Raw genomic sequence first — 20,657 nt, forward strand, 5'->3', positions numbered from 1 at the left:
TTATCATGCATCACACGTATTAATTACAATTAAAAATGAACTTTGAACTATGCTGTTGCACACTGTATAAATTGTCCCTTGCTAGACAAACATGAAGTTAACTAGATTAAAGTATTAATAACTTAATTTATACTTCTCAGTTAGAACATCCGCATTGGGATTATATGATAGCTTACTTGATGGGGGATAATCACATTAAGTAAGAAGGCCGTATTGAGATTACATGATAATCTACATAATTTTTTTAGTTTTGATTTTTATACTTTCATTTAAATTTAATTGCTCAAATTTAAATAACACATTTTACTAATAATTAAACTTCCATTAAATAAAAATCCTAAAAATTACATAAAAAAAAATTTAAAAACATAATTAAAATTACATAAAAACTCTAGATCAGTCCACGACGCTTGAGCATTTCTTAGACCATGTACTCGTGTCCCATCCTTTGTGCATCGCTCATATGCGTCGTATCCAAGCTGAGTAGCTGCATATCAAGCTCCTTCTCCTTGAACTCGTTCTCCTTCTCCTTGAGCTCGTTCTTCTTAGCGTACTCGGCGGTGATTTTTTTCAAGCTCTGGTCGGACTGCTCCAATGCCTCTTTGTATTCCGATGGTTGCTTGGAGCTTGCCGCCTTCCCCTTCCCCTTCGCCGCCTTGTTCCAAATCGGTCGGGAAGACGATCTCCTCGCCTGACGCCGAGGTGGTGAAGCCGCCCTCCTCTGTAATCTTTGTCCTCTTAGAGGAATGTACTGTCTTCCTCGAGGTACATCGACTTGAAATTGTGGTTGACACGGAGAATTTTCCACGCGTTCCAATAGTTGAAGGCGGCATTATTTGGGCTCCGACTTTTGAAGAAGATTTGGGCCATGTCCCGGAGCATATCGTCAGGATGGCCGAAAGGCCACCGGGTGCGCATCTCCACCCATATACTCTCCCAGATCCGCACATCTTGGGCCACTCGAGCACAGTGCCCTTGAATTTGGCGGTGCTTGAGGTTGGCGCCGATGAGGGGATTGACACGGTCGACAATCCGTCTCCAGTACACCTCCCCTTTTGATCGGTCCCACGGATGGCGTCGTTGGTCACCTCTATCCAAATTTGGACGATGAGGTCCGTCTCCTCAGGGGTGTAGGTATGACGAATAGTCCTTCCTTCCTCCGCCGCCAATGGCGCCTACTTGTCGTGCTTGACCTTGTAGGCGATTTCCTTCCTCCGGCTGTCTTTCTTCGATTTGACTGCACTATGGGCTGCCGGTGGCTCCTCCTCGCCGGTTGGAGGATCATCCCCCAATTCACATCCCTCCATATCGGGATTATAGTCGCCGGAGAGATCGGGACACCAATTTAGATCATAATAATTTGAGTTGTGTAAATCCATAAAAATTGTAGAGGGAGAAAGAAGATAGAAAATTAAAGTTGAAGGAATAAATTGAGAAAGAAGATAGAAAGTTGAAGGAAGAAAGTGAGGAAGAAGAAGAAGGAAAAGAATAGATAAAAAGGAGAAAAAAGAAATAAAAAATAAGAAAATATCAAACGGCCAAAAAAAGACAGCAAATTGAGGCAGTCAAAGCTGCCACATTTTTCAAATTTCGAATTTTTGTTTTGTTTTTCAATATGGCGCGTGTAAAACACGCGCCGATTTTTTAGGGCTATCAGGCATACACGAAAGAACGTGTAGCCCTCGAGTAGGGTGGATCGTGTAGGTGCGTTGCTAATGCTCTTATTAAATTAACAATTGCCGCTTGCTCACAAGTATAGTAGCAAATTAAAACCTTAGACGCAGAAACATCACACGAAGCAATATTCCATGTAGTAAAATCACAGAAGAGTGGCAATGTAATCCAATGCTTCAAGAAGATGAAGACATGCAGAAAAGTGTTCCAAAGTAGACTACGGATTTTACATACAACTGTTCCGGTCCTATCTCGACTCAGTGTGCAAGATGGGGCAGGGCGGATGAGGCACGGTGCGCCTGGAGGGCACAGGCACAGTGCACGGATGTTAAGTTGAGGCAGCCGCTGATTATGAGGGAATGTCGACCAGGGCACGTGTGGAGGGCAGGGAAAGAGTCGCACAGGGCCTGTACTGCCGGGGGCGTGAGGGCCGTGCACTGGCTGATATTGAGGTTCGTGAGCCCCTCCTCCACGGATGCCCATACGTCGTGCTTGTTCCTCACCCGGCTCTGTGCTAGGGAGTACATTGCCCTGTCTGTAATATTCTGGCAGTAGTACAACCCAAGCGACCTCAGGTGGAGGCAGTTGTTTGCCAATGCAACGACACTCTCGTCTGTCGAAATGCAAGTTAATCAGGCCAAACCAGAAGAAAATAGCAAATCTAACTATCCAAGAAACTCAAAGACAGCAGATGAAGCTATAACCACAGATCAGCTCGATAGTCGAGCTTAATAAGAAATGGTTGAAACAAGAAAAACTAACTGGCCTTCCCCCAAATCAAGTTTAAGTATGAACCCTAGCTCGTTACTATCATTACGTAGAATTCATGCAAGAGAGTACTCTTTGCACCTCCCGACATTCTGAAATTAAGTAAACGAATGAACGAACTAGTACCTGTGATAAGAAGGCATCCGCACAAGTCAAGAGCTCTAAGATTAGGGCAACCATAGGCCAAACTCTTGACACCTTCATCACCAACCCGGTCGCACCATCCTAGATTCAACGACTGCATTTGATGGCAGTTGTACGCAATTGCCTGCACAAAGCATATGCAACATTTGATATACTAACTTATGCATTAAGAGGCGGAAATGTAAACGAGCCAGCAATTCTCCAGTACCTTCAACGCCCTATCAGTCGCAGTCCTAACACAACCACAAAGATTCAAGGTTTTCAGTTTCCTGCAGAAGCTGGTCAGATATCCGAGAGCAGTATCACTGAAGGCTGTACATCCACTAATATTCAGCTTCACGAGCTCCGGGCAACCATGTGCCAATGCATACAATGAGCGATCAGTGAGTCTGAAGCTCTTACTAAGATCCAACTCTTGAAGTTCATGACAGTGAGCCGCAATTTTCTCAACAGCATCGTCCTGGAGCTGTGGTGTGTCCTGCCTCAAGACGATACCCTGCAGCTTCGTGAACTTAGGGGCCAGTGATAGCACTAGATTGTTCATGTTCTTCTTGCACCTGGCCATATGCAAAATCGATAAAAATTCATATTGTAAGTTCCAATGAAAGCTAATATAGGTCATGAATCACTTATTCACTTCATAACATCTCAGCTGAAGTAAAAACTCTGAACTTTGTAGTTTATCTTCAAAACTGACTTCATAAATCAAATGAGAGGAGCTCAACATGTTTAGTCAGGAAATAGACTTCACCCACAATTTACAAATGAGAAACTGAAATCTATATTGCAGGCTTAGTATGTTTTTATAGTTATGCAAATCAAAATTCAGAAAATCAAGAACATAGCACAAATTCAACACTGTCCCAAACAAACAATCAAATAACAATATAATTCGTAAACAGAAACTCTATAAGAACCAAAGCAACAAGAAAACGTAATCAAACAATTAATCTCATATAAAAGAGAGAAAAATCCCAAGAAGTCAACAAAAAGAAAAGAGGACATCAAAATGCAGCATTTGCTATAACAGAGTAAATCAACACAAGCAACAGAAAAAGGATCATCCGCAAAAATCACACTTTTAGGTATAAAAATTCAGCAAAAATCATTTCCAAACTTCAGCAAAACCAACAAGGAAATTTTCAACCTCAATTTTTCTTCATCCAGAAAACAGAAGACAGAAATCCAAGGGATCATGAACAACAGTTTTCATATAATAGGGCATAAATGAGAAAGGAAAAAGAAAATATGCATATACCAAGAGAGAGAAAGATGGGTAAGGCCCCAAGAAACTGCATCCCTCCATCCATGGCAAACCCCAGAAGCCACAATCACCGTCTGATCATCCACCAGAGACAAAATCCTGAACAACAGCTCTACTGGAATATCCTTCCACTCAGTTATCCTCGCACCCCCACCCAAACCACCCCCCATCCCACCACCACCACTCATGCTCTCAGCAACACCGAAAACCATCAATTTCTCAAAGCTCGAATTCAGACCCTCCGTCTCTTTCATCCCTCTCAAGTCGCAGCCTTTCAATCTGAAACCGAAACAGTGATCGGATAAACTCGGAATTTTTCAATAAATTGAATGAGAAAAAGTGTGATCAGTTTCTACTGCCACAAAGGCGCTGAAAAGCTCAACAGGTGTCAAAGCATAGAGGTTCTCGTTTGCAGAGCCAATTCGAGAAAATTCACTCTCGTTTTTCAAGTAAAAATATAATCTTTATTTTTTCCTTTTCGTATTGACCCAAAAAAAACGTCTTTTTATTTCCTAGTACTATTTTTCAAGAGAAACGCTTGATCATAGCGATCACAGATTATTACTGGTATCAGAAAATCAAAAGGGGAATTGCTTGTGTGTATGGAGAAGCAGAAGAAGATTACTTTACCTCGGAGGTTTTGGATGATGTGAGGATTTTGCCTTTGTCAAACCTTATAAGCTGTGGTCTTTAAAATTTTTAGAGCGAGAGAGACAGATGAATAGCACAAAGAAGAAAAAATAGGCCGATGAGTGATTGGCCACGTGTCATGTCAACAGATACGTTTCATTGCAAAAATCTACTCACATTGAATTAACACTTTCATTAATGTCTTTTGAAATCAATAATTTCCACTTCAAATAAGTGAATATACATAGGTGTATAGTAAGCAATTTAGTAGTTCATTTTATTTAATTTTTCAGAATGTTAGTAGCAAATAACGTATCTTTTATAAAGTTTTAAAAAAATTAGACATCTTTTCAAAATAATTACTTGCATAATTACAATATTACATTTAGTTTCTTTTACTTTACAATTAGGGTGTTCGCTCAACTTATAAGTTCTTTCAAACAATTTATAAGTTCCTTTAAATTGTTTGATAAAATAAGTTTTTAAGGAATTTATAAGTTGTAACAATGAACTCTAAGAGCATGTAAGCTTCCAAAAAAATAAGTTATTCTGTTTCAAATTATTTTCTCATTGTCTTATAAGCAACACTTATTTTACAAAAATAACTCAATTATGATCTTTTTTTCTCATCATATATCATTTTAATTCCATCTCTTTTCAATTTTTTCTCTTTAACAAAGATTCTGTCTCTAACTAAAAACCCTCTCTTTAATTTATAAATTTAATTATTTAAATACTTTGACAATTTATAAATTCTTAAAAAATTAAATCTTTTAAACTCTCGAAACTTCTTTAAATTAATATTGGGCAAGCACCCTCAATATTCTGAATCGGCAGTACGCAGTCAAAGTGTCAAACAATGCATTGTAGGGTGGCAAATCGGCAGGTCGTCGCTATCGGTCGACCTGTATCAACCGACTGATAAGGCCACTCGACCCGACTGATAAGGAATGCTAAAACCACGAAACCACCTGTTACAGCTAAACCCTAACCCATAACACTGTATGAATCGGGATTAAAAACATACCCGATAGCGCACACACTAAACAACATCTCATCTGTATTACTCTTAAACATTCACCATTTTTTTTGACACATACAACGATAGCGGACGATCAACACTAGATAATACACGAATTTGCATGATGATTTAATTTACTGAAAATAATATAAATAAAAATAATATATTCATCGACAATAATAGTGTCGAACAAATGCATATTCACTAATTCAATACTAAAAAGTTATTCAATCAATATAAAAACATTGAACCACATAAGTTAACACAATTTACTAAGTTCAAATGAAAAATAACCAATTCAATCACATATTAAGAAACAAACATCCATACTTGTATTTTAAAACAAAAGTTGACGCTGATTACTGGAATTAAAAAAAAAAAAAAAAAGACAAATGGAATACTGTTTCCAGTTTTGAGGCCATATATAAAATATTTGATGAAATCAATAGGGTCCACATCATAATTTTTTTATTTTCTAGGGAGTATTTCATTTGATTGTATATCTATAAGTTTGATGTGACGGGGAATTTGAATTACGGCCCAAGTCTAGGAAATACAGAAATTACTAAAATGGATACGTATATGATATGATAGGCGAATAATTGATGGCACCATTGAAATTAACAATTATTTCGTATGCAACTTTATTAAATGCAACATCAATAAACCAAATTGAATGGCTCAAATCAAACTCTAGAAAGTTCGACCTTTTGTATGTGCAAAAACGAAGCCGTGTGTGTTTCAAACAAGTGTGACGTTCTCTTCTAATCTTAAATTTATGTAAAGTTGTAAAAGCAACCAGTGAAGACTCAGTGCTACAAAGTTGAGAATAATATTATCACTACATTTGATTTTCTAAATTTCCGGTGCATATTTTATTGGTGCTATCTAATTTCAATTTTGATGTTCCTCTCATATTTTATATTCTACTTTTTAAAATGTCTCAGCTTTATATATATATATATATATATATATATATATATAGGGGCGGTTATTCAATAAACCACCCTTATTTTAAGAATTACAAACCAGCAAAAATGCATGAATTTTATGTATAACACGCATGAATAAACTGTATAAAGGCATGAATTGCGAAAAATAATTTTTTGCTACCTTTGGGATTCGAACTCAGGACCATGAATTTATCCAACAAGATGATGAATCAACCGTAGATCTTGATGATCTAAGGGCTGAAAATGGTTCCTAATTTATATTTTAAGAAGTGTTCTTATTTTAGCATTCCCCTATATATACATATATATACACTTGTTGTTTCAGATCCCCATCTCGTTCTTTAGTTTAATTTTATAATATTATTTAAGACTCGCCAATTCAACTAAAATTTATTATTAATTTTAAATATTTATTTTGTAAAAACTTTAATTAATAATTAATTTATTAGGATTGGTTATTTCATATTTAGGATATGTAATTTTTTTAATATTGCCTTTTAATAATAAATACTCACTTTGTCCCTAAAAACGTGCATAATTTTTTATAGCACGAGTTTTAATACATGTTAGATGAGTATGTTACGAGTGGAGAAAGATACCTAGTTCCCACTAATAATTAACTCTCATCGTTGTATATTAATAAGTGTTTCATTTAATAAGTATTCCATTTCAAAAATTTAGAGTAAATTATTCATATTCTTCTTATTATATCTCTATTTAATACTTTTCTAGTATTTAAATAAAATAATAAATAAGATTACAAACGTAAATTTGATTGTTTCCTTAAGAGTTAATATGTATTTTTTCCAAAGAGTTAAGGCTTTTATAGTATTTTTTTTTAATTAATTTTCCAAAGAGTTAAGACTTTTCGCTCTGACTTCCCTGTCGGCTAGGGTTTCATGTGCGTTGTTCTCCTTTCTCTCTGGAAAGGTTGTAATCCCTTGTTTGAAGGGAAGTTTATAGTTCTCAACCACTTTCTCAGTGCTTCTCGGTCATGGACGAGGTGGAAATTGCGAGATTGGTTAACAGCCTTAAACTCACGGCAGAGGCAAAGGAGGGAGCCGTTAAACTAACAAAGGGCGAGGCGGAGCGAGGTCAGAAACGGATTGAACTTGTGGTGGTCGGTAAGATCTTCTCTAAGCGAGTTATCAGTAGGGAAGTTCTGCGCACAAATCTCCCTAACATTCTACGATCTGAAGGACTGACAGAAATCGAAGTTGTGGGTAGGAACCTTTTCGTTGTGACTTTCTCTAAAGACTCTGATAAACGCACGGCCCTTGAAGAGGTGCCTTGGCACTTTTTTTCGGACTTACTGCTGCTGAAACAAACGGAGGCTATGCAATCCCCCACTGAAGTTGACTTCACCGAGATCTCTCTTTGGGCTCAATGTCATAACGTCCCTATCGAATGCAGAGAACCATCTATCATTCGGCGGCTGGGAGAAAAGATTGGTTTTGTGGAGGATATCGATGTGTGTGAGAACGACTTATGCGAAGGTAAATTCGCCAGGGTTAAGGTCACGAGAAGGATTGAAACGCCGCTTATTAGATGCGCCCCTTTGGTTCATGAGCAGATCAAAAAAGAAGTTCTTGACTTTTTCAATACGAAAGGCTTCCGGACTTCTGCTTCGCTTGCGAACGCATTGGCCATATCTCCAAAGACTGTACAGATATGGCAGTTGACTCTTCTAAACAGAATTATGAAAGCTGGCTCAGGGCGGGCAGGATGCAAAAAAGCCAGAAGTCACATACTCCCAATAGAGGTGGCAACGCTACACCGTCGTACTCACGCATTAAAGAGAACGTGAATGACGAAACAGGGGATATTAAGGGAAAGCGATTTCAAAACCAGATACTGATTCCACCACTGAAGGGGATAGATTTTCCTTGATCCAGAATGCTGGTGAGGATCGAGGTGAGAAGGCCGATGCTGAGATGGCCCAATTGAACAATATGACTGTTTACAAAGGGAGTTTGGAAAATGAGAGCAGAGGGGCTATCGCAATAAAAAATATATCATCCCCCAATTCTAAGGAAAAGAATAGCAAGAAACCTTGGAAACACTTGGCACGTGGAAGCGGAGAGAATAATAATCCCACCACAGGAACGCCGAGTAACATTGATGAAAACCAAAACAGGGTGGGCACCAAAAGGTCTGACAGGCCACCTATTGATGCCAATGATGAAGGCCCTTCCCCTAAACTTTTGAAGCATGAAACTGAAGGACATAAAAATGGACCAGCTTACAGCGGTCCGAAGGCGGAGGCTGCGTCGCAGCCCCGCCGGGTATTATGAATTGCATAGTCTGGAATGCAAGGGGGTTGGGGAGCTCCCATGCATTCCACGAACTTCGCCGGTTGGTCACTGGCTTCTCTCCAATGTTACTTTTTATCTGTGAAACAAAAACAAATGACAAAAGAAGTTCAAGATGGAAGTCTATTTTGGGGTTCGATGGACATTTTGTGGTGAATTCTAACGGAGCGAGCGGTGGTCTTATGTTATTTTGGAAAGAACCATACTCGGCTAACATCAAGAGTTACTCTTCTGGTCATATTGATTGCGTGATTTCTATGCCCGACTGTACTTGGCGTTTTACAGGTTTTTACGGCAATCCAGAGGCCTCGAAGAGAGAACATTCATGGGTCTTGATGAAGCGACTTGCCTGTTGTGGATTGGATGATCTGCCATGGATCATGGGCGGGGATTTTAATGAAATTATCAATCAATAAGAGATGAGAGGTGGAGGAAGAAGGCATTGGGGACAAATGCAAGGCTTTAGGGGAGCAATGGACTACTGTGGGCTTAAATCTATCATTTGTGACACCCCCTTCACGTGGTACAACCAAAGGAAAGAGAGAGCAGCCACTTTCCTCCGGCTCGATCATTTTCTTACTAACCGCGAAGGATTGCAGCTTATCGGTGACACAGTTATTAAAGGCTTGGATCCGTTTGGCTCTGATCACATTCCCTTAATGCTTCAAGTTCAGGTTCAAAGAGAGAGAAGACAAGAAGGGAGTCGTATGAAAAGATGTCATTTTGAGCAAAAGTGGATGCTTGACAAGAATTTCGCCGCTGATCTTATTTGCGATTGGAGAATGTCCGACACACTGCCACTTCACTCGAGACTTCAGCACAGTCAATCTTTTCTTAAAATCTGGTCTAAGAACATCTTCGATGCGCCTACTAAACTCCTTGCCAAACTGCGAAAGGAACGAGCTGCCCTTCTGGCCCGACCTGGTTCTGAGCACTTCCACTCGAATCTTGCTAGAATCAATAAGGAGGTTGAAGTTGTGACTGTAGCGGAAGAGGTGCACTGGAAGCAAAGATCTAGAGCTAATTGGTTGAGTTTGGGAGATCGTAACACTAAGTTCTTTCATGCTTTTGCGAGTGAAAGAAGGAAACGAAACACGATTAAAAGGCTGGAAAACAGGTTTGGTATTATGGTGGATAATGAAGAAGAGATTACGGGGATTATCCTGGAACATTTTGCGGGGCTGTTTACTTCATGTTACCCCAGCGCCGACCATTTTTCTGAGGTCACCGGCTGCTTATCCTCTCACCTGGAGGCGGAAGATCAGAACAGCTTGCTTGCCGATTTTTTGGACAGAGATGTTCGCAAGGCTCTTTTTCAAATGAAATCACACAAATCCCCGGGCCCTGACGGGTTTCCCCCTCTGTTCTTTCAGAAATTATGGCCAGAAATTGGTACATTAGTCACTAAAGAGGAGTTGGCCGTGATGAATAGAGGAGCCAGCGTGAAAGATTGGAACAACACTCTTGTCGTTTTGATTCCAAAAATTAAGAAACCCATCACCATCAAAGATTTCCGTCCTATTAGCCTATGCAACACTACATACAAAATTGTTGCCAAGATGCTTTCTAACAGGCTCCGTTCCTTCTTACCAAAGATTAGAGCTGTCAAACATTGCGGGCCGGGCCGGCCCGGCCCAACCCAGCGGGCCTAGGCAATTTTTTGGGCCGGGTTGGGCCGGCCCAAAATTTCAGCGGGCCTCGAACAATGAAGCCCAGCCCGGCCCTATACGGGCCGCCGGGCGGGCCGGGCCAAAATGGGCCAAAATTAATAAATTAATATATATATATATATATATAGTTCCAAAAATTAATAAATTAAATCAAATTTAAAGAAAAAAATTGAAGACAAATTCGATGAAATTAAAAGGGCCTTAAACAATCTACATCTAAATTACGTAATTGACTAAAACTAAATGTAAACAATATGAATACAAGTAAAAAACAAAAACTAATTGCAAAAACAACAAAAACTGAAAACGATTTATTCACAAATGAATTAATACAGTAATCAAATCAATTGGAATCAAATAACAACCACAAAAAATAATCAAAAATAAATAAATCTTTCAAGTAAAAATAATTTAATATTGATTGTTGATTGGTAATTTAAATCTTAAGTTAGACTTTGACTCGTCATTGTCGTCAATTGAAGAAATGGACTTAGATTGGGTTGGGTCCATTGAGATTTGTAGGGGTGGGAAGTTCGGGATCGGGTATCGGGTACCCGATTACCCGACCCGAAAAAATCGGGTATCGGGTACCCTATACCCGAAAAAATCGGGTTCGGGTTCGGGATCGGGTATTTAGGGTGTTAGAAAATCGGATATCGGGTATACCCGATCGGGTATCGGGTATACCCGAAATACCCGAATTAATTGAGTTAATATATCGGCAGCTGTAATCCAATCTCACCCATTCGGCCTTCCCATTTCCCTTCGGTCTTCCCATTTCCCAAGTTCCCATTTAATTGAAATCCAATTTCGCAAACCCCAAATCCCAAATTCCCAATCCCAGCCCGCCCCCAAATTCCCAATCCCAGCCCGCCCGGCCGCCCCCACTCCAGCATCGTTTCCGTTTCCGGCGACCCGGCGACCCAGCGGCGCCTCGCCCTCGCCCAATCACCCAATCGCGGCGACCCAGCCCCCGCAGTTCCACCGCGACCCTCGCCCTCGCCCAATCGCCTTGTTCTTCTTTTTTTTTTTTTTTTTTTTTTTTTAAATACAGATCTGTATGTGTTATCGAATTTGGTCTGATTTGGTGTATGAATTTGGTCATCGAATTTCGACTGAATTTGCTGCTGCTGCTGTAAAATTTATTTGGTTCCTGGGAGTTTAAATATTTAGAATTTAGAATTATGAATTCACGCTGAGTTGGGGATTATTTGTTAAAAGCTCATATGTTCAAAACCTCACCATTTACGTTGGATTATATCTCTTTCATTTTTTTTAGTTTTAATCAAATGGAATTCACGCTGAGTTGGGGGTTCATGCTGAGTTTTCTTGTTTTGGATTGCGCTGCGTTGAAAATTTGAGCTATCGGGTATTTCGGGTACCCGAATACCCGAATCGGATACCCGACTCGGGTATTAGGGTACCCGATTTCAGAATCGGGTTCGGGATCGGGTGGGGGTTTTGGTAAATTTTCGGGTTAGGGTACCCGATTTTTTCGGGTAGGGTACCCGAACCCGACCCGATTCCCAGCCCTAGAGATTTGGGAGGAGATATAAATTTTTGAAATTTTCACATAATATACTGACGGGCCGATTTGGGCCCGAAAGCCCGGCGGGCTTTTTGGCCCGCGGGCCGCGTGACCCGGCGGGCCGCATGGGCCGGGCCAGGGAGGCCCGGATTTTTTTGGGCCTTGAAAATCCTAGCCCAGCCCGGCCAAAACTACGGGCGGGCCGGGCGGGCCTATCGGGCCGGGCCATTCTCGGCCCATTTTGACACCCCTACCAAAGATCATCGACGAGTCTCAAAGTGCATTTGTTTCGGGAAGATTGATCTCAGATAATATTCTCTTGGGATATGAATGCATGCATTGGATCCGACACAGGAAATCGGGGAAGGATGGATTTGCGGCTGCAAAACTTGACATGAGCAAAGCCTTTGATAGGGTGGAATAGGGGTTTTTTAGAGCAATGATGCTGGCCATGCGCTTCCCTATTGCGACAGTGGATCTCATCATGCAATGTGTGACTTCTGTACACTTCTCTTTTGTGGTTAATGGGAAGGTTTTCGGATCTTTGGTCCCAACTCGGGGCCTTAGACAAGGTTGTCCGCTCTCCCCCTTCCTGTTCGTCATTTGTGCTCAGGGTTTCTCCTCGCTCCTTAGAAGTTATGAAAGACAAGGCTTGTTTTGTGGCATCAACATTGCGAGGAATTGTCCTTCCATTACTAATCTATTTTTTGCAGACGACAGCTTAATTTTTTTCAAGACTGATCCCAGAGTGGTTGCCAATTTCAAGAGCATTCTCATCAAGTATGAAAGGGCTTCCGGACAACAGATTAACTTTGACAAATCTGCCATCTCCTTCAGTCCAAGTTCGACTCGCCGCAACATCGATGAAGTTATTGGCGTCTTGGGCATTAAAGAGACTCAGGGGCATGCCATGTATCTTGGGCTGCCCACATTCATTGTGCGACAGAAACGAGTCCAATTTGAATATATTCGGGATCGCATTTGCAAGAAAGTCAGCAGCTGGAAACACAAGCTCTTCTCGGCGGGCGGTAAAGAGACTCTTGTTAAATCTATTCTTCAATCTATCCCCACTTACGCCATGTCTTGCTTCAAAATCCCGTACGGCATATGTGATGATATTGAACGGATTTGTGGAAAATTCTGGTGGGGTGAGAATGAGGAACGAAACTGCATGCATTGGTCTGGATGGAAGAAACTTTGTGAACCGAAGTCTGTTGGAGGATTGGGCTTTAGAAAAATTTCTGATTTCAATCAGGCTCTTTTGGCGAAACAAATTTGGAGGATTATCAAGCATCCTGATTCTTTCGTGGCCCGTATTCTTAAGCAAAGATATTTCAGGAATTCCGATGTTATGGAAGCCAAAATCACATCGAACTGCTCCTATTTGTGGCGTTCCTTATGCTGTGGTCGTGACCTTTTGCGACGAGGAATTAGGTGGAAGGTTGGCGATGGGAATCACATCCGTTCATTTCAAGATATTTGGATCCCGGGGACCTTCGCAGCTGCACCAAACCTGATCTCTGCGTCCATGAACGACTCTAAGGTTGCTGACTTTATTGATGCTGGGAACGTTTGGAACGTGAGTTTGATTCGGGAAAATTTTCTTCCACACCATGCTAATGGTATCTTGTCTATTAAACTCAATGAAGGAAGAGGCGTGGACGACATATTCTGGGGTTTTGACGAGAAAGGCAGGTACACCGTGAAGTCGGGATATTTATGCGCTGTTGGATTCTACTCACAGCATGAATCCACATCATCGCTTTCTTCACGTGCCTGGTGGAAAACCTTATGGGCTCTCAACCTCCCACCTAAAGTGAAACATTTTGCTTGGCGAGCTGTAAAGAACTTAATTGCTACTAACGCAAATTTGTTTCGCCACCATGTTCCAACAGATGGAATCTGTTCCTGGTGTCGTATGGCTTGGGGTTCCACGACACACTGCTTGATTTTTTGTAACGAAGTCAGAGATCTTTGGAAAAGCACCGAGTTCTGGTTCGTGATTCGGCGTCTTAGGAAGCTTTCTTTGGTTGATTTGTGTCATGCTATTCATGAGAATGGTGGAGTGGAGCTTCTGGAGCGCTGGTTTATTCGGCTTTGGGAGGTTTGGCGTATCCTTTGTGAAGCTAAACATGGCTCCAAAGTTAAGGATGCCAAGGCCAGGGTTCATGGGACTGATCTTTTGTTGTTAAACTACCAAGAAGCTCGTCAAAAACTCGCCATTGTGCAACGCATCCTCCCTCCTGAGGGAGAAAGTTTCTGGACTGCGCCCCACATGGGTTTTTTGAGGGTTGATGTTGATGTCGCATGGCGTGATGAAGGGCAGCGCGTGGGAGTTGGTTTTGTGGTGCGTAATTCTTTGGGATCGATTGTCGCTGCTGTGAGCCGCCCCGCAGGGTATACCACTTCTGTTCTCATGGGTGAGTTACATGCCATGATGCTTGCCATTGGTTCACTACTAGAAAAACGCTCATAGATAACGGATAAAATCCGTTATCTATGAGCAAAAAAACTGTTGTGTATAGTGGTGTTATCTATGATACGTATCATAGACAACAGTTAAAAAACCGTTATGTATGTGAGAATAGATAACGGTACGAGACGCTCATACATAACGGTATGAAACCGTTATCTATAGTGATTATACATAACGGTTTATACCGTTATGTATGAGGAAAAAAAACCGTTGTGTATAGTGGTGTTATCTATTCTATACGTCATACACAACAGTTTCAAAACCGTTATGTATAGTAGCATAGATAACGGTACGATGCGTCATACATAACAGTACGCATCCGTTATCTATAAAGGTTATACATAACGGTTTTTCACCGTTATGTATTAAGATTTTTCCGTTATGTAATAATTTTTTTTTTTTTTTTTTTTTTATCATAGTTAACAGTTTTTTGCACTTTTTATAACGGTTTTAACCGTTATCTTTGATAGAATACATAACGGTTTTTCACCGTTATGTATTAAGATTTTTCCGTTATGTATTAGAATTTTTTTTATCATAGTTAACAGTTTTTTGCACTTTTTATAACGGTTTTAATCGTTATCCTTGATAGAATACATAACGGTTTTTTGCACTTTTTATAACGCTTTTTTGCACTTTTTATAACGATTTTTGCAATTTTTATAACGATTTTAACCGTTATCTTTAATTAGAATACATAACGATTTTTTGCACCTTTTATAACAGTTTTTATAAAACGACAAAATGATAAAATCAACGATAACAATATTATATATCATCCAAAAAATTCATACATTATTATACAAATGAACCAAATATCAAGTATACCAACTACCTTATAGCTAAAACAAAAATCTATCATACAATGTTTCTAGCACCAAGTCCTCAAGAACTAGTTAATCAACCTGCTATGATTCTCTGGTTGTCTTTTGATCTCAAGCCATCCCAAGCTACCATAAATTTATTACGCATTCTTCTAGTTGCCTCATGCTCAAAAGCATCGCCACCGGCGCCAAGTATGCTGTTCCAAACTCTTCTTTACTCTTCAGTGCTAGCGCTGAAGAGTAAAAGGTTTTACAGAATGTTTTACAGTATTACATAGTCACTCAACTCTAAATTACAAACAGTAAAAGCTGATAAGTTTCCATCAATAAATAAAAAGCCAAAACATTTTCAAGTTTACACTTATTTGTAACACATACAACAAGTATAGAGAAACTTTAAGAGTAATTCAAAATAATAGAAACCCCAAAAGAGACATGAAAATACATGTTACCTTTAATATGATTCCAACATGAAGCAGATACTCCCTCCCTTGTATCCTAGCACAGAGAACAAAGTTAGAAATGAAAGCCAAAACATCAAATACATACCGAGAGAACTGAGGGAAAGGCATGGCTGAAAGGAGTGAAAAGAGTTGGAAAGAGAAGGGGAAGCAGCAACATCAGGGCTCCAGCCATGGTTCCTCCTCTGTGGTTGTGACTGGGAGAATGACAACCCTCCCTCATACTAATAATAATGGCTCTTGATCTTTATTGCAACTATCTGCACATGTATTTTTTTAATTTTTTTATTGTTGTAAGTAATGAAATTCAACTCCAAACCTTGGAACACTCGACTAAAGTTACTTTCATGTGAGAGAAAGGGAGAGGAGGGGAGAGAGAGGGACTACAACTACAATTTAAGAGGGCCATTTTCATTATCAGTTCACATGCCTATTTATTACGCACACTGACATACACACAGTAATGGTAATGCACCAAATAAAATACACACAAAAATACGGAGTAAAAGATCCTATTTTTCACTAATATAATCAGAAATGCACACAACTAACATTAAATAGAATGTCAACAATTAAAGTATCTTACAAGAGGCTAACTTACTTAAGATGATTCCCTTTATTCAAGCTGCATTGTCACCAGACCATCATTCACTAAGTTAACCTTCACATCAAAAACAAGAATATAAGCACACCAAGTTAATAACTACTGACAATGTTGATACAAAGTGATGAAAATGCATATAATTTTTAACTGCATCAGCACTATAAACATTCTGAGAATCCATGAGTTTTTGGTCTTCTTCTGCACTTTGAGGTAAAATCCATTAATAAGGTGCAACCCAAAAGTCTTGAGAATGTTATATGAAAATGAATGAAGCCTAAAGTAGAAAAAAAATTATAAAAGATTACAGAACTATATCCACAAAATGAATTGCAGATACTCAATTTTTTACCTTCTCATAGAAAATGTGGAATGTCCATGAAACTGTTGTGCAGGTCCTGGTCAAGAAAATACAAGTTCCCTGAATCACCTTTCACAACTTAATATATTATATTTCTGAAAACTCAAATGGTCACAAATCACTGTCTAAGCAATGGTGATTAAGTATCAAATAGATGGAATGTGAAGGTTCAAGGTATTTATAGAGCACATATCAACCATCTTTTCTCTTCCATCTCTTCCTTGAGGGCTTCGTTACTGCACCTTCCCAAGAAGTCGAACATAAGATCCGACATAACAGCAAGAGCAGCTAGCAAAGCCTACAAAAACAGTTAAGAACTTGCTAATGTATTTGCATAAAAAGCATATGCCAATTTTCAAACTCACACTAGGACAGTCATATGGTTACTCGAACATTAGTAGACAGTGCAGATTTGGCAAAGAGTAATTACCTCAAAATCACGCTTTGCCGTGTATATCGGTATAGAAGGCTGAACATTGTTCGTCCAATCACGGAGATCATCCATCCCTGGAAAAACAAAAGGTCCTCTTATGAACATACTCATGCATTTGACGATGTCAATCATACACAAAAACTGTACAAAGTAATCATGTCAGAGACCTCCAATTGCATCAGCATGAGAATGAGTAATAATAACCGCATCAATTGTTCTTATCCTGACAGAAATTAAAGTAGTCACGAAAAGAAACTTGCATGACAATATAGAACTTACACAATAATTAATAGAAGTATGTCACAACACGTTTCTTAAAAAGAAGAAAACAAGGAAAAAAGAGAAAAATCCATGGCAGAAGATTTTGGCAGAAACTGGAAATATGCATATATGCAGACAAAATTTCTTTTCATATGATCAACTGTAGGTGGAGAGATACATTCTCCAATTTAAAACAGGGAGACTAAACAAGAATGGCAGAGAAACGTGAATAAGCATTACTCGTTGTCTATACTATCTAAGCATATGCTACGTGTCTCAGCCAAGACCGGGAACTTATTGATTCCTGGCAGTACCGGATGTCTAGGGAAACAAGCCACATGAGGCATTGGTATAAACACCAAAGATTCTCTAGGCAGACTATGAATCATGAAACCACAAAAGGAAGAATTTCCGAAGCAAATGCAGTATATGGACAAACATCTAGTAATATAAAATGAGGCCAGCCATTGCGTGCACATTAGCAAGTAACATAAAATTTGGTATCGCTGTAGCAGTCCAAAGATAATGAACTTAAGCTAGCTTACCCATAAGCTGGGAACCACCTCAGAGCGCTGTGATAGAAAAACCTGCATTAAGCATGATGAAAACTTAGTAGATAGCATATACACCCTCCGTCACAATTATATAGTCCACTTTGGTCTTTTATAAATAAGGACTAAGAGTTGCATCATAAAAACAAATTATATAAAGAAGTTTCCTATAATTCCCGTATTCAATGATCAAAGATGTACAGATATAAGAAACGAGAAAGCATTGTTTTTTAAGGGTCAGAACAGGGAGAATCTTTAACATACTTGCCAGCATCAATAAGAATGTTCCATTTTCCAGATGGGTTGAGATAGCGAACAAGGAGGCTTGTGTTAAGTCTCCTATTCTTGCTACCCGGTTCTGTAGCCTTTGAGCAAACCTATTGATTTAAGTAACAAGTTGCAAATTTGAAATCTTATGGATGAACACATAGCCACCAAATCAACTGAAAAAACTAAGTAGGTTCGTGCATGTAAAGGAAGTCTTTTGGCTTACTGGACAGGTCTTGATAGGATTAGTGAGGCAGCTCACACGTGGAACAAACTTAAGGAACATAAAAGAAGAAATACTAAGTACTCACCAGATCACAAAACTGTTACCATGTGTTTGCTAGGAACAAACTTAAGGAACATAAAAGAAGAAATACTAGTAAACCTAAAGGTTGCAACTACACGAGCATCAAGTAAAACCTCACAATGCAGTAGAGTTTTTAGATTCAAGGAGAACACACAACATTCGATTACGGTAATATGAATCCTACATTAGTAAATAGTAAGAGAAATGTGAGCTTTGCATAAAATGGTAATAAATCCCAGGATAAGATTTTCTACGTACCCTTCTTGAGCCTAGGGGAAACATCATCTCCTCTAAATACTAGAGGAACATCAACCTTCAAGTTTCAACCAAGCACTAGATGGAGCCCTTATGAATGTAACATTAAGCATTGCATCTGTGCTCGGATGAAGATGGAGCCGACAGGATGAAGATGGAACCGACATTTATCAAGAAAGATTATATCAGTGCATAACCTAAGAATTTCCAACCAGTGCTGTATGAAAACTCAATAGCATTATAGAAATAATAAAATATTTTTTAAATTTATGTAATCCAGCTCGCATTCCTTCCTATCTATCTAAACCCCTTCGCTCATTTCACTATTTAAATGCAGAATTATTTTCATTTCATGTCTACTGATGGAAAAACAAAAGCAAAAGTTCAATAGCCATTTAGAGCTAGCTCAGCCACATCTCACCACAGAAAACCCCAATATTTCACAAAATCAGACCAATATTTCACAAAATCAGCCAGAGAAAGAAAGACTGCCCTAAATGGTTCACGAGCTTCTTAACCTGATTGCTCTGCACAGAAATGATGCGCTTGTTGCCGCCGTGCTGGCCATCCTCAGCCTCGAAGACGATGCTCGGAACGAGGCCGGCCTTCCTCTCCTTAGCAGAGATGCTCTCACCGGAGGCGTTTCTGGGGTAAAGCAAGGTAAACCAGCAACTGGAAACAGGGGCGAAGAACAACACTAGGGAATCTGGAAAAATTCTCACAGCAGCGTCGATGTTCGTTGCTTGCTGACCGGCGGAGATCGGGTTGGCGGCGGCGACGGGGACACCTAGGGTTTTAAGATTGGAGGCCAAAAGGAATGTGGTTTGTGGCTGCCTCCACGGTTGAGACAACGGGGAATAGAGATCGACGCCAGGGTGAGTCGGCGCCGGAGCCTTTAGGGCACTGAATCGGGGTAGAAGATGGATTTGGGAACTGAATCGCAGATTCGGGGGAGAAGATGGAAGTGGGAAATGGAGAATTCTTTTAGTGATAATTAGGTTTAATTTATAATATTATTAAATTTAAAAATAAATACTATAAAAAATAATACATAACAGTATTGAAGCGCTCATATATAACGGTTAGAAAAACCGTTATAAAAAGACGCACATAGATAACGGTCGGCTTAACGGTTTGTAATACCGTTATGTATGTAACTAATAGATAACGCAAAAACATAACGAATTAATTGAAACCGTTATCTATGCATATAGACAACACTACATAGATAACGGATTTTTGCAAAACCGTTATCTATTCCTAAAAGTGCGCTCATAGATAACGGTTTTTGAAAAAACCGTTATCTATGCACTGTTATGTATGTAAACTTTTGTAGTAGTGGTTTTTGTTTTGAGAGCGACTTGGGACCGATTGTCATCTTCTCTGATTCCATTCTTGCTATCCACGTGCTTCACAATACATACAATGGATCTGAGTCCCTTAGTGATGAGCTTTGGGAAGTTTTTGAGCACGCCAAGAACTCTCTTGTCGTTGATTTCTTTCACATGAGGCGTTCCGCTAACACGGTCGCCCATGAATTAGCTTGTTTAGCTATTTCCTCTCAGAATGTAATGATCTGGAGAAATGACTTCCCGTCATGGCTCCTAGATATTGCTCATTCCGATATATAATATAAGAGTTTACCTCTCAAAAAAAAATATGTATTTTTTTTTTATGATAGCAGACGCTTATTTAGAAATGGAGGAAGTATATATTTAGGGATTTGGGAATATTTTGGAGTTCAGAGAACTCAAAAGAGTAAAATGAAGTTAAAGAATAATTACAAAAAAGAAAAGAATAGAATAGAAGGATAACTTACGAAGAAATTAATGAAAAGACGCAAAGAATATTAATTCAAATTGTCGACTACGAGTATTTAACTACACGTATTTTACG

At 39.4% G+C, this 20,657-nt stretch overlaps 1 protein-coding gene, 1 long non-coding RNA gene and 1 pseudogene across 2 annotated transcripts; all 3 read right to left on the bottom strand.

The window, feature by feature from the left end:
• Positions 1-1,789: 1,789 nt before the first annotated feature.
• Positions 1,790-4,677, bottom strand: LOC131011782 (F-box protein SKP2A-like). Its single transcript, XM_057939622.1, has 5 exons — positions 4,481-4,677; positions 3,845-4,129; positions 2,795-3,143; positions 2,569-2,710; positions 1,790-2,287 (listed from the first exon to the last, which is right to left on the bottom strand). Exons 2-5 carry the CDS (start codon positions 4,102-4,104, stop codon positions 1,932-1,934), a joined length of 1,107 nt encoding a protein of 368 aa, XP_057795605.1. The 5' UTR covers positions 4,105-4,129; positions 4,481-4,677; the 3' UTR covers positions 1,790-1,931.
• An 11,039-nt stretch (positions 4,678-15,716) lies between these two features.
• On the bottom strand, positions 15,717-16,520 carry LOC131011783 (uncharacterized). The gene is made up of 3 exons (XR_009097111.1): positions 16,327-16,520; positions 15,814-15,985; positions 15,717-15,762 (listed from the first exon to the last, which is right to left on the bottom strand). It is a non-coding gene; the product is annotated as an uncharacterized LOC131011783 (long non-coding RNA).
• A 345-nt stretch (positions 16,521-16,865) lies between these two features.
• On the bottom strand, positions 16,866-20,296 carry LOC131009633 (uncharacterized; annotated as a pseudogene).
• Positions 20,297-20,657: the final 361 nt, after the last annotated feature.

This window comes from Salvia miltiorrhiza, chromosome 2, assembly GCF_028751815.1.
Source record: "Salvia miltiorrhiza cultivar Shanhuang (shh) chromosome 2, IMPLAD_Smil_shh, whole genome shotgun sequence".
NCBI classification, from domain to species: Eukaryota; Viridiplantae; Streptophyta; class Magnoliopsida; order Lamiales; family Lamiaceae; genus Salvia; species Salvia miltiorrhiza.

Bases quoted from the DNA above. Each gene is read 5' to 3' on its own strand.
- LOC131011782 (XM_057939622.1), bottom strand. From the start codon at position 4,104: ATGAAAGAGACGGAGGGTCTGAATTCGAGCTTTGAGAAATTGATGGTT. The intron at 2,711-2,794 runs GTACTGGAGAAT...TGCTTTGTGCAG, and splicing joins CGACTGATAGGGCGTTGAAG to GCAATTGCGTACAACTGCCA. The intron at 2,288-2,568 runs GTACTAGTTCGT...GCATTTCGACAG, and splicing joins CGGATGCCTTCTTATCACAG to ACGAGAGTGTCGTTGCATTG.